This window comes from Pleurodeles waltl, chromosome 4_2 (assembly GCF_031143425.1).
Source record: "Pleurodeles waltl isolate 20211129_DDA chromosome 4_2, aPleWal1.hap1.20221129, whole genome shotgun sequence".
Taxonomy (NCBI): domain Eukaryota; kingdom Metazoa; phylum Chordata; class Amphibia; order Caudata; family Salamandridae; genus Pleurodeles; species Pleurodeles waltl.
The window spans coordinates 154600009-154612974 of record NC_090443.1 but is presented as its reverse complement, the minus strand read 5'-3'; the positions used below and the strand labels follow the sequence as shown (position 1 = coordinate 154612974).

Genomic DNA, 12966 nt, shown 5'->3' with positions numbered 1-12966 from the left:
GCACCATGACCTGACGACACCACACCGAGCCGTGCCCCACTTTCGCACCCCAACACTGGTCTCACCAATTCCTCCACTTGATGCCATCACCAAGCCGCAGCTTGCACCGTGACCTGAGGTCTCCCCACTGCACATCGCCTTGCTCACACCGCAGCCTTGGCATCCCCGACGCCGCTGCTCCACACTGACGTCGACACCACCGCCTGCACTGTGGCCTGAGGACACGGCTCATGAGGTACACCGTCCCGTCCCACACCACAGCCGGGGTCCACCGATGCAGCGCCATCGACTCCATTGTCTTCACAGATGCCCCTGTCTGCACCTCGACCCGTGGGTGCAACACAGAGCTCGCTCCATGCCGCACCGCCGCCTGTGGCCTCTGGCCACAGCGCTACAGCAGCGATGATGCCCCCTACCTGCACCGTGACCTGGAGACATTGCACGTGGCACCGCCCCGCTTCACACGGCAGCCCCAACGCCATCCACGCCAGCACACCTGACTTTATTATCAGCCCGGAATTTGATCTGCAATGTGTGTGACTTCAAGGGCCTGACGACCCCCGCACCAACCCCTGGAACCGATGCCTGTGACGCCGCACTCTGGATTGCATCACGTGGATCACGATGCACTGCACTTACAAGGTACTGTTTGCAGGTCTTCCTGACACCATAGATGGCCCACGACGCCACAGCCGGCCTGAACTGTTGGATTTATTGTTCACGATGCTGTGATAGCCCCAGACGGAGCTATCGACTTCAAGGATCTATATTTCTGAGTAATTCTTATAAAATTTATCTCTTTATTCCTGTTTGTTGAAGTTGGATTTTTCTCGTTTTGGTCTTGTTTTACATATATAAATATTGGCCATTTTCTAAAACTGGTATAGCGTCCTTTGTTTTCACTGTATTACTGTGTGTTATTTGCAAATGTTTTACACATTGCTTCTAAGATAAGCCTGACTGCTTGTGCCAAGCTGCCAACTGGGTGAGCAGGGGTTATCTGAGCTGGGTATCTCCCTTATCTTGACTAGAGTGAGGGTCCCTACTTGGACATGGTGCAAACCTATCCCATTTCTAACATTGGTTGTCAGCGGTGAGGAGAGAACTTGTGTTTGCACTTGACCTACAGTAATTGGTGTTCACTACTACCATAACGCAGACTACTACATACCACATACAGGTTTTTATTCTTGGATGTTTCCTTTGATCTATTTTTGGTCTTGAGTGCAAGTTGAACTCCCTACTGCATCATGTCTCAGTCAAGAGCATAATTTGTTACATTCCTGGATTTGTTTTTTGAGAAGGATCGGTTGGAAACCTACACCGTGAAGGAACAGAAGTCAGTTTGCAGAAGCCTCAAAGTCCAAGTTAGAGGCCCCATCAAGAAAGAGAAGCTACAAAAAGCCGCTGAGGACCTGGTTAGCAGCCAGTGGGCATTCTGAGGATCTGACTGGGGAGACTGTGGAGCCAAATCCAAAGAAAGATGTGCTGGGGGTGCAGGAGCTGTAAGGGGTGGAAGTACCCTCCGGGCCAGGCAGAAGTGGTGGTTCACAGGGCCTGACTCAGAGGAGCTGAAAGACTGGTGAGAAGACAGAAGACATCAGATAGAGTTGGAGAGGCTAAAAATATAGGAGAAGAAGATGACCTTAGATCATGAACTCAGAGTAAAGGAGCTGGATGTAAGGAGTAGATCCAGCAGCAATGGTTGCAGCAATACCTCTGTGCATTCAGATAGAGGAGTTCACCTTCCCATGAATGTAGGAAGGGAGTACAATAAAGGAGATGATATCCAGAGGTGGTTTCAGGGATTTGAAGCATCTAGCCACGTGAATGGGGTCCCTGAAAAGAATTGGGGAGAAGGATTGTGGAACCACTTCACAGAGGAGGAAAGGGAAACTTTGTTAGCTTTGGGTAAGGGTAAAACCTCACCTCTCTGACGTGAAGGAGGCCCTCCTCACCAGGTATGGTCTCACTCCTGACAAGTACAGGGATCAGTTTAGAGGGAGTAAGAAAACTGATTCACAGACCTAGTTAGAAGTGTGGATTTGTTTTGCAAAGCACTGGATGGTTAGGTGAAAGGCAGTAATGTCACAGATTTTCAGGGGTTGTACAACTTAATTGCATGCGAGCACTTGTCTAGTCTGTGTTTTGCAGAGCTGCACCAGCACTTGACTGATAGTAAGATGACTGATCCCAGGAAGCTTGCTATGGAGGCAGACCGCTAGGTGAGTACCAGGGTCCACAAAAAGGTGTATGGGGGAGACTCTGACAAAGGTGGGCATGGTCCCCAGCAAGGGGGAGCAAGGGTAAACAAAAGGAATTTTCTAAAGGGCACCGATCTAGTACCCAGGGTAAGAATCCCCTCCCCCCCAGGAGAAAGGAAACCATGGGCCTCATCAGGAAAGCCTACAGAGGCGGGGGCCCTTAAATGCTTTGCTTATGACCAGGTGGGTCACATGAAGGGGGATCCCGAATGTCCCAAGTGGACACATCCACCCACTGGTGGGCAGACCAAGGAGTTGGCCAGTGTAGGACTTAGGGAAGAGTTGGTCCCAGGTCGGTGTGGGGTACCAACAGAGATGATCCTTGTCTCAGTAGGGGACGATGAGATGGTCCAGAGAAACCTAATGCCTGATAACACTAAAACATACAGGCAGTGGGTGACCATCAATGGGCAGAGGCTCTCAGAGTTACTGGAGCCAGTTTGACCACGATCCGGTGTCACCGGGTGTCTGAAGAGCAGCTAGTCCCTGGTGTATTCCACCAAGTAGTTGCATTGGACAACTGAGAGCGCCACTGTAAGGTGATGCAGGTTCCCTTTGATTGGGGGGTGGGGGGATTTCTTGTTCCTTGAGGGTAGTTGTGAGTCCCATCATGCCTGTTGACTGTCTGCTGGGCAATGACCTGGAGACTTCCGCCTGGAAGGAGGTGGAGCTCAGGTTGCACTTGGGGATGTTGGGGTTGCCAGAGTGGGCATGTGTGATCACTCGGTCAATAGCAACCAGTCAGGGTGATCAGAAGCACCTGGAGCCTGGAACAGTGGCCGAGGTGCCTACTAATAGAAAGGGCAAGGGGTGGGGAAAACCCACCTCGGAAGTTCCTACGGTCCGGAGGGAGGCAGACCTTGAGGAGAACACCTCGGTACCTACAGAGGAACAAGTGCCCAAACTGGAAGACCTACCTGAGCTGACCCATTGGCAGCAAGAAGGGGGTCTCACCAAGAAGGAGTTCTGTGCAGAGCAGAAGGTGTGCCCTACTCTCAAAGGTCTTGGGCAGCATGCCAAGGACCAGGCTGCTGGCGCTGAGCCCAAGGATCACCTGATCTATTGGGAGGTCTCCTGTATAGTAAGCTTAAGGCTGCTGAGCCTGGGGCAGCCCGTGTGCTGGTGGAACCCCAGTGCTTCAGAGCCTTCCTACTGGGTTTGGCTCATGATGTGTCTCTGGCAGGACATTTAGGGCAGGGCTAGACCGTTGACAGACTTGTCACCTACGTCTAGGTGAGAACAAACACAAATGCTTTCTATAGGACCTGCCACACTCGCCAAGCAAGTGGCAAAAGAGGAGGGAAATTTAAAGCTCACCTCCAACCTTTTCCTGTCGTGAGCACCCCCTTCTAACAGGTATTCATTGACATAGTAGGACATCTGGACCCCAAGACAGACCTCGGCAACAGGTTCATCACGGTCTTGGTGACCATGCCACCTGGAACCTAGAAGCTAACCCTCTGAGTACAGTGACGGCGCCCGTTGTGGCTCAGGCACTGATGGGGATCTTTACCCGAGTGGGTTTCCCCAAGGAGGTGGTATCTGACCAGGGTACCAACTTTATGTTCATGTACATGAAGGCCATGTGGAAGGAATACGTGGTCAACTGCAAGTTCACCATTCCTTACAATGCCCAAAGTAATGGGTTAGTTGAGAGGTTTACCTGAACCCTGAAAGGCATGTTTGGGGTTCTGCCAGATGCCATGAGGCAGAAGTGTGACGTCCTCTTGCCATGCCTTCTATTTGCCTACCAGGAAGTACTACAGAACGGGGTTGGCTTTAGCCCTTTTGCGCTGTTGTATGGGGAACCGGTTAAAGGTCCTCTAAGTCTGGAGAAAGTTTCCTCAGTATGCATTTAGTTATATGCTTGCCTTCAGAAACTGAACTACACGCTTCAGGAAGCTCACTCATGAGAACCTAGAGGCAAGCCAGGAGGACATGAAACGCTGGTACGACCAGAATACCACTCTGGTTGAGTTTCAGTCTGTCCAGAAAGTGTGGGTCATGGCTCCAGTAGAGCCTTGTGCTCTACAGGACAAGTGGTGTCTGGCTACAGATGATGGGGTGGAAGAGGAGAGTGAACCTCTCCCTGACCTGTATGGCAGGGAGCAGGATGGGTCAGTAGAAGGTGTGGTCCCCTCACCTTCTCTGATTCTAGAGCATCGGAGTGTCCCCATTTCTAACACTAACTAATGCTTCTGATAATAATATTTGGGGGGACAAAAAGAGCTAAGGGCTGGAAACATGTTACCATTCCAAACCTGAGCGATTTAGTTACTGTAGCCATTTGTGGCACCCTCACATCAGCAGTCTAGTTTGCTTTAAATTATTTGCATTCTGGGATTTGAAATTTCACTTTTTACTGAATATTCATTTGTCTATTTAAATTGTTCCATGCACAGTGCTCATAGCTAAAAATTCAAGACTGGCTTTGTGTCCAATGTGAGAAGGGACGACTATATTAACAATTGGAATGGCCACTAGAAGGTGATCCAGTTCAGGAAAGTAACTTGAGGAAAGCTTCCCTCATCTTTTTTTCTGAGACCTTTGACCTTGGAGGTGCTAATTAGTGTCATTTGTGAGATTGTGTGTGTTAGCTACACACTAGGTTAATGAACACTTCATTGCACAATAAAAGCTCGCAGTAACAGGACATCCTTGTATTTCTTTCTATGCTGTACTCTGTGTTCTAGTACCCACACCGTCTGACAGCGTTCCTTCTGTTTACTTGCCTGTGCACTCACAAGTGCCCCCCCTACTTACTAACTGATCTTTATACCCAAAGCGTTTCAGACCAACTCATGAATTTATACCCTGGGCTTCTAACTCAAGCCCGTACCCCGCTCCCCAGTGCCTGTATACCGTCTCACTACCTACCCAAGCTCGTTCCTAGAATCTTTACACCTCACACTGCGTGTTGCTGATGTGGCACTGCCCATGCACTTCCTCACCGCCTGCCCACACACTTACTTTTCTCGACCCTGACTACATACATATTAACTTCCCATCCCTGCCTTCTTGCACCATCATATCTTCTCTCACCCTTACTTTCCCACTTTTGCATTTATATCCCTTGGTTGTACCAATGCCCTTACTTTTCTCACTTCTGCCTTTATACCTCTTTCTCCCTATCTTCACCTTATCTTTGGTCACCTCTGACTTTATGCCTCACACTTCTAGCCCCACCCTATTTTACCACCCATGCTGTCATGCCTCTCCTTTCCAACCACTGCCTTCAAACACCTTACTTCTCATTACTTTCCCACCCTTGTCTTAATTCCTTGCACCTTTTAACACTCCCATGTTCATACCCATCACTTCCTGTCCTTACTTTCCCATCCTTATTTTCATAGGCATATCTTCTACCCACACTGTTGCCTTCCTCAACCCTGATTTTATATATTGCACCTTTTACCTATACCATTACTCTCTTACCCTCCGTATATACCGCCCACTTTCAAAAGTTCCATTTGTGCCCCGCACCTTCGGCCCACTCCCTTGCTTGATTTTCTACTCCTACCTCTACAACTTTATTCCCACACATCATTACTTGTTTTGACGTTTTCTTTATACCCCCCCCTACTACCAGGTCATTATTTACCAAACCCATTCTTTTATGCCCCCACTTCCTACCCACCTGGCCATGCTTTCATCTCTCCCACCTTCTTACCCTCACCTCCTGCCCACGCCCTTACTTACTACTTCCCACATTAATTTCTTCACTACCTCCCCAATCACTCTTGATACTTCTTACTACCTACCATGACCCACACACATCCATACTCCCCTACCTGTGTACCCTCTCTTCATACCGCCGGCCAAGCGTACCCTGCGCTGCCTTTACCCGGGCTCCCCTAGGCTCAGTCCATTCCCTTTAACACTTCCTTCTCCTGCCAGCGATTGCCCTTGCATGCACCTGGAATGTTGCACCCGCCCCTCCACTCTCCACGTCCCTCCCTCGCACGTGACAGGTGCCCGGGGAACGTGAGCCGAGAGCCTACAGGGCAGGGATAAACACTGCTGGATTCTTTTACAAATCACCTCATCCATCGGAAGTCCCGTACAGCTCTCATCGCTTCGGTATTAGTTTGGCCTGAGCTCATCAAGACATTTGTAAATGAGGATTTGTTTAATCCGTCCTCGATCCCGCTCATCCCCCCATCCGGCTAAGAAGAACTAAACACACCCTCACAGGTATCTCATGGGGCCTGAACCCATGTTTGCCTTTTGGACGTCCTTCATTGTAAATGTTATATCTTGTCACACACTTAAGGACTTATTTAGAATTTGGTGGACTGATGTACTCTATCAGCATCCTGACTGCTGTATTGCAAATGCCTAGGGATATAATGTACCTTTAATTCGGCGGATGGGCTATCCGCCACATTTATGACAGAATATCTTGTACTCCAAACTCTAAGTAAAGCCCACTGTCTTTATCTTGCAATGTTCTTTCTTTTACTCTCTTCCCTTTTGCTTCAATTGCTTTTCTTCCTTCAGGGATTCATCACTGTATTTTTGTGTCTTCTTTCCTCATCACTTAAGTGTTATTTTCCCTTCTCTCCTGCCTTCTATCCCTAATTGACTCTTTCAGTAGGTTTATTTGCATTTTTCTGTCTTTCTCACTTTATCCTTAATTATTTTTCTTTCATACGGTATTTAGTCTTCCTTTTATTGAATCCTTTTTCCATCTCTTCTTTTTTTTGTTTTTTCACTACGTTTTTTTTCTTTCCTTCTTTATGTATCATTTTTACTTTATTTCCTTGTTTTCTTAATTGCCATTTGTTCTACTCTTCTATTTACTTATTTTCTCCAGTTTAAGATTGATTTACGTGACAGTGCAAACTGTTTGGTTGGAAAAGTACTAGTTCCAGCTTATCATGAACTTAAACCACTGCTTAACATTGGTTGGCATTACTGTTGCTCATTTTCATCTTAGACAATGGCTTGCCTTGTCCATCTCCTGTTTTCCTGTCCCTGGGAGCATATCCTCTATACTTTTTTGTTCATCCACTGCTCATTTTAAGGAAATGTATTTTAATTTTTGTTTAAGGAGTCTATGAGAGTGCATGCGTTTTCCAGCTGTCTCCCTCGTGTGCTTTTTCCCCACTCTCCAGGTTTCCACCCCTGGTCGATGCTTCTCTTGTCCATGTGCTTCTCCTCTGAGTTGTTCACGTCCTCCTGTATATCTCCACTGACCCGACAACTTTGCCACTCCTTGTGTGCTTCTTTCCCCTTCCTCCTCCACGTGTTTCCCAAAGCTGCTTCTCTGTTGCCCACGCTAATACCCCGCAGTCCTGTTTTTAATTTAAAATGCATTTTTTATGGAGTGCCAAGTAGCAAATTACTGCCAGTCCTACTTCTTTATAAATAAAAGTGTTTTCACGCTACTTCTTTGTCATATTTATTTTTATTTACCAATCGATTTTGGATTGGTAAATAAAAAAATGGCGCTCACATCACCCACACTCTTCATGAAGCATGCATAAGCTTACAAATGATGAAGTTGCATTGTTGCGCCTTTTTTATCCTTCGATTTGTGCTGTACAGCCACTAGGTTTTAAATGGAGAAACCTGTTGGCTTTACAAGTGCTTGTTACTTTCTCTTTTCTTCTTTATTTTCTTTAAATCTTTATCACCTAGAACTTTTTTTCACTCCCCCATCCGATTTTCTCTCGTTCATAATTTTCTTCAAAACTCATTGGTCTTGCCTACCTTCCTTTTCTTCATCCGTCCCTTCTCATTTTTTCCTCTCATCATTTTTATGTTCACTTTCTTTTTTGTTATTTTTTGTCTTTTTTGCCTCTTTAACTTTCTTTTTTCTCTCATTGCTATAATTACCCGTTTCTTTGCCCTTGCATTATCCCTTTGTCTTTAATTATTTTTAACTTTATTCTTGGAAAACCAGTGATGCGTTCAGGAAGTCTTTATCTTTAAGTGAAGTTCACTGCTAATGGGTGTTGGAAAACAGCACAGTAGCACCTCTTTAGATGGAAAGCATGCATCAGTTATCACCTTTGACTATGGTTCTCTCTATAACATTTTCCCGTCCCTACTCCGACTCTTCGCCCAACATCATATAGGTGAAATAATTAAAAGTGTGTCAGAGGAAGTCTCTGTGGCATACGACTGCTGCCAGAGGGTATCTCTTTGTAGGAAAAGAGGAATCAGTAGGTCAATTTTCCAGTTTGTTCTTTGGAGTTTCAAACCACAAGCATTGGTAAAGACATTAGGTCAAACTTTAAGTGATAACGCATGGAAATAACTGGTGCACATGCCTGTTTTGCATATCGTTGCTCATTAAAGTCAGACCTATAGACTTTGGCAAATCTGACATGAGCCAAATCAATAGTATCTGTCAATCGCATGATATTCTCTCAGTGCAGACCCTTCCGATCCCACCTTCACTCACCCTCCACCTGTCCTGAGGGTGATCCATCGACACTGTTGCCTTTTGCTTGCTGCAGATGTCCTCGGTGTTTTTGAGTGCAGAATTTGTTCGTCTCTACCTTTACTGTCTGTTTTGGAGTTTATCAGCCTTCTCTGGACTTTTCTGTCCTGCGCTCCGCGTCAGTGGCAGGCATTTTATGTACCCTTCCATTATTTTGAAGCCACTTCTTCTCACATGTCCAATTTTGTTTTTTTTATTTCTGTCTGCACGTCTCTCGCTCCTTTTCTCTCCTGCCTTCGTTCTACCACTGCACATTTCTCCGTCTATTATTCATTTCTTGATTTGTCTTTTTTTAGATCCCTTGATTATCTTCAACCTTATTTTCATTTTTCCTTTCCCTATAATTTCTCTTACCCTTTCATCACAACTTCATCTTCCCACTCTTTATTTGTTTATTGCTTTTAGTTTTCATGATTTGCTTCTCTTTTCTACTTCCATCTTTCATTAGTGCCTCTGATGTTTTTTTACCTCTGTATTTTCATTTCTCCTAGCTTCCATAAACTGTCTGTTTCTTTGCTGCCCAGCAGCGCGGCTCTTTTGGACCTCGCGTGGGCCTCTATTATTGTTTTTTTCTACATCGCTGGTTGGCAGCTGATGGGTCATTAAGGGGGCTGCTTCGGGCTGTTGTCTAGTACAGTGATTTGCATTTACAGAGTGGTGTAAATCGGGCATTTAATTTGACCGTTCCACGCGGTGGGTGCGGTGCACCGTTTTTTGTCATCTCCTCTCATGCCCGCCCACTCACGGGGTCACACCCGTCACTGACCCCTCCAAACGAGGATATTTAAATGCAGCCCGGCACTGTGTTGTCCTGTGCACATACCCGCGGCCCTCCAGATGGCCCTGTATGTCATTTCTCTGCTGAGCAAGCCGTCGCTGTCTCCTTCCCTATTTTTCGTGTGCCATGAACAGTCAAAGCAAGAACACGTTGCCGGCCTCTGGCGGCTGAGGCTCACACTTCCTCCTTTGGGCGAGGAGCCCAAGACCTTGGTTGTCCGAGATCCGCGGCGCCTCTGTCTGCTTCCAGCCCCGGACAGCGAGCCGTCTCGGTTGCAGCGCATAGAATGCCACAACTCCTCGGTAGGGTGTTCGCAGTCATTAACATGCTGCGGTTTTCGATGTTATTTCTGCGTGCCTGGAATGTGTGTGTCGTGAGGTGTCTGACAAGCAGACCAAGAGGTGACGTTGGAAGATGTTCTTGTAATATGGTGGGTCCGGAAGGTCTGTGGGGCTGTTGCAGGTGCCTAGCAAATGACTGATCCTAGGTGCCCTACTTTAACTACCGCAGCCCACTGAACTTTCTAGATCAGGTGTGCTACGAAATCTACAAAAATAAATAAGTTAGGAATGCCGAAATGCAGTGCTTAATTTGTGGTTTCCGGTGCTGAGCACCTGCACTTATTCTTGAGGGCCGGGGCTTAGTCTTCTGTCTCAAGCATTTGCTGCGAGTAAAAGACAGATATAGGAAAGACGGAGGACAGGAAAAACTCAAAAGCGTCACAAAGGAAGAAAGTAGAAAGCTTCAAGGGTGAGCTGATTGGGCAGGAAGTAGCTTTATATGGATTGAAGAGGCCCGCGATGGCTTCAGGATTACGCTGCCTCAGTATTCCGTGTTCACACATTTAATTGCAGCAGCCGCGTGTTTAAGAGGATGGCTTTGGGCACCAGCACCTCTTTATTTACAAATTAAGCACTGCGAAAGTGGTGTATTTTTCAAACTAAGACGTGGCAGTGGTTGACTGCCCGCTAATGACGGCACAACTAGCTCTGAAAGCACCTCAGGTTTGATTTGCAGGGCCCCTGCTCTGGCAGTGTACACGCCGTTCATATTGCAACTCATGATCCCGAGTACAGTCGGGGCAGGTCCATTGAGTATGTGGGCGGGGCCAGAGACACCGCTTTAAAAGCTAAATATTCTGTAACTATTTTGTTGGTTGTTCATCTCCAGGAAACAGCATGTAAAATAAAATGCACACAATTTAAATAATAAATACATGCACGTTGAACTAATTTGTGGGAAATGCATTGATCTGGCAGGAAGGCCCACATTTTAAGGCAAGGCTTAAGGCACCTTGGTGTTGAAGGGTTGCTGGCTTGAATTCCGTTTGGTGCACTAGGGAGTAATTACATTTTTCTTTTACTATAAGGCCCCATCCAGTGTCAGAAAACACTGTGAATAACTCAGTGTATAGAAAATACACACTGATTAAAAAAGGCTTCACACCGCATAAGATAGGGTGCCACAAAATACGCAAAAAGGCTACGTGTTTAAGTGCTTACAGTAGTTTCAAAATTATAATTTTTAGTAATACACTGTCTGTAGCCAGTGCTAACTTTTTTTTTTAAATTGCTTTCCAGTAAAATGACCATTCGGGAACTGGTAATTGGCACAATGAAGCTTGAAATGATTGTATCAGTTAAAGCCTACAGTGAGTCCCACAGCCTTTAGATTTGCTGATTAACCAATTACACACATTTACATGTCATTCATGTTGCAGGCCCCTTGACAGAAGGCTGGTTTCTTGTTTAGCCTCTGTCTCTTCTCTTCCTTCACACCCCTCCCTCCTTCCAGCCTGAGGCAATTCAAGGTCGGCCTTAGGCTTTCAAAATAGTTGTCTTAATTAACAAAAAATATGAAAGCTGTTTTGGCAACATTTTAAGAAAAAACTTGAAGGTGGCATTCGTAAGCAATCCAGAATTGGCGAACCGTGCTGGTAGTCACAACTTTCCCAAATATTGTGCCCCACTGCTCTTCTGCTCCAGAGCCCAGGCTCCATGTGTTTTATTTTGTTTTATTTCTATTTGTGCAGTGCTTCTTACCATCAATGAGTTGTTGAAATGTTTTGCAGTGTTAGACTTTTCATCCTTGGCGTGGTCTCCCTTAACTTTTTGCCTCTGTTTCCCAGGTTGTTGATGTGTGCTGGACTCTGTTTTTGCTGTTTTTGTCACCCTGGGCACATTACCACTGCTAACCAGTGCTAAAGTGCAAGTGCTCCTATAAAAAATGTGTATGTAATTGTTTTATCCATGATTGGCATATTTTATTTATTAGTAAGTCCCTAGTACAGTGCACTGGAGTGCCCAGGGCCTGTAAATCAAATGCGACTAGTGGGCCTGCAGCACTGGTTGTGCCACCCACATAAGTAGCTCTGTAATCATGTCTCAGACCTGCCACTGCAGTGTCTGTGTGTGCAGTGTTAAACTGTAACTACGACTTGGCAAGTGTACCCACTTGCCAGGCCTAAACCTTCCATTTTCTTAAATGTAAGGCACCCCTAAGGTTGGCCCTAGGTAGCCCCAAGGGCAGGGTGCAGTGTATGGTTAAGTTAGGACATATAGGTGGGCATTACAACCCTGGCGGTCGGTGTTAAAGCGGCGGTAAGACCGCCAACAGGCCGGCGGTAAAAAAAATGGAATTACGACCGTGGCGGAAACTGCCAACATAGACAGCCACTTTAACACTCCAACCGCCACGGTGGTACAAACAAACACAGCGGCGGTCACCGCCAACAGACAGGCGGAGGACAATGTACCGCCCACAGAATTACAACCCACCAATCCGCCACCTTTTCCGGGGCGGATTCACCGCAAACAAAAACACGGCGGAAACAGGACTTCGAAGGGAAAACGCTCACCTCTGCACACCCCACGAGGAACCAGGACACCATGGAACCAGAGCGCCATATTTTTCCAGCCTTTATCTTCCTGCTCCTCTACCAGGAGCACGAACACCGGCGGCGAAGACCACGGTGAGTACTGCACCTACGACACAGGGGAGGGAAAAAACAGTGACACACACATGCAACACCCCCACCCCCACCCTCACCCACTACAACACACATGCTAATACATCATGATACATCACAGTTACGCCCCCCCAAACCCCACTGGAAGAATGCAAGGACAAAAGTAAATGAGTCGAATTATTGTGATATATTCAATTACATACATCCAAAATATTTGCATATATATACATTTATACTATATACAATTAAATACACCAAGAACACAAGTCCAAGGGAGTCCACCATCATAGTCCGTGGATCACTGGGCCCAAAAGGCATGGGCGAGGCCCACACAAGATACCTGAACACGACAGAGAGAACACTGCAGGGGCATCAGATAGAAATAAAACAGGCACCTCAGGGGGAAGGGAAAGGGTGGGCACCTCAGCCGGTGGAGTGCACAACGCCAAATCCATGGGGAGTGCAAAGCCACAGTCTCTCAAGTCTCTACAGTGGGTGGTTTGTC

General features: G+C 46.7%; 1 protein-coding gene across 2 annotated transcripts in view; it reads left to right on the top strand.

The window, feature by feature from the left end:
- Positions 1–12966, top strand: part of ZNF385A (zinc finger protein 385A) — a 413082-nt gene that overhangs the window by 115974 nt on the left and 284142 nt on the right. The window contains exon 1 of one of the 2 annotated variants that reach the window (XM_069231019.1): positions 9536–9795. The exons of the other annotated variant lie outside the window; for it this stretch is intronic. Coding sequence (XP_069087120.1) covers positions 9780–9795 — 16 coding nt within the window. The 5' untranslated portion in view covers positions 9536–9779. Of the gene's footprint in view, positions 1–9535; positions 9796–12966 lie in introns of those variants that run through there. 2 annotated transcript variants of the gene reach the window in all.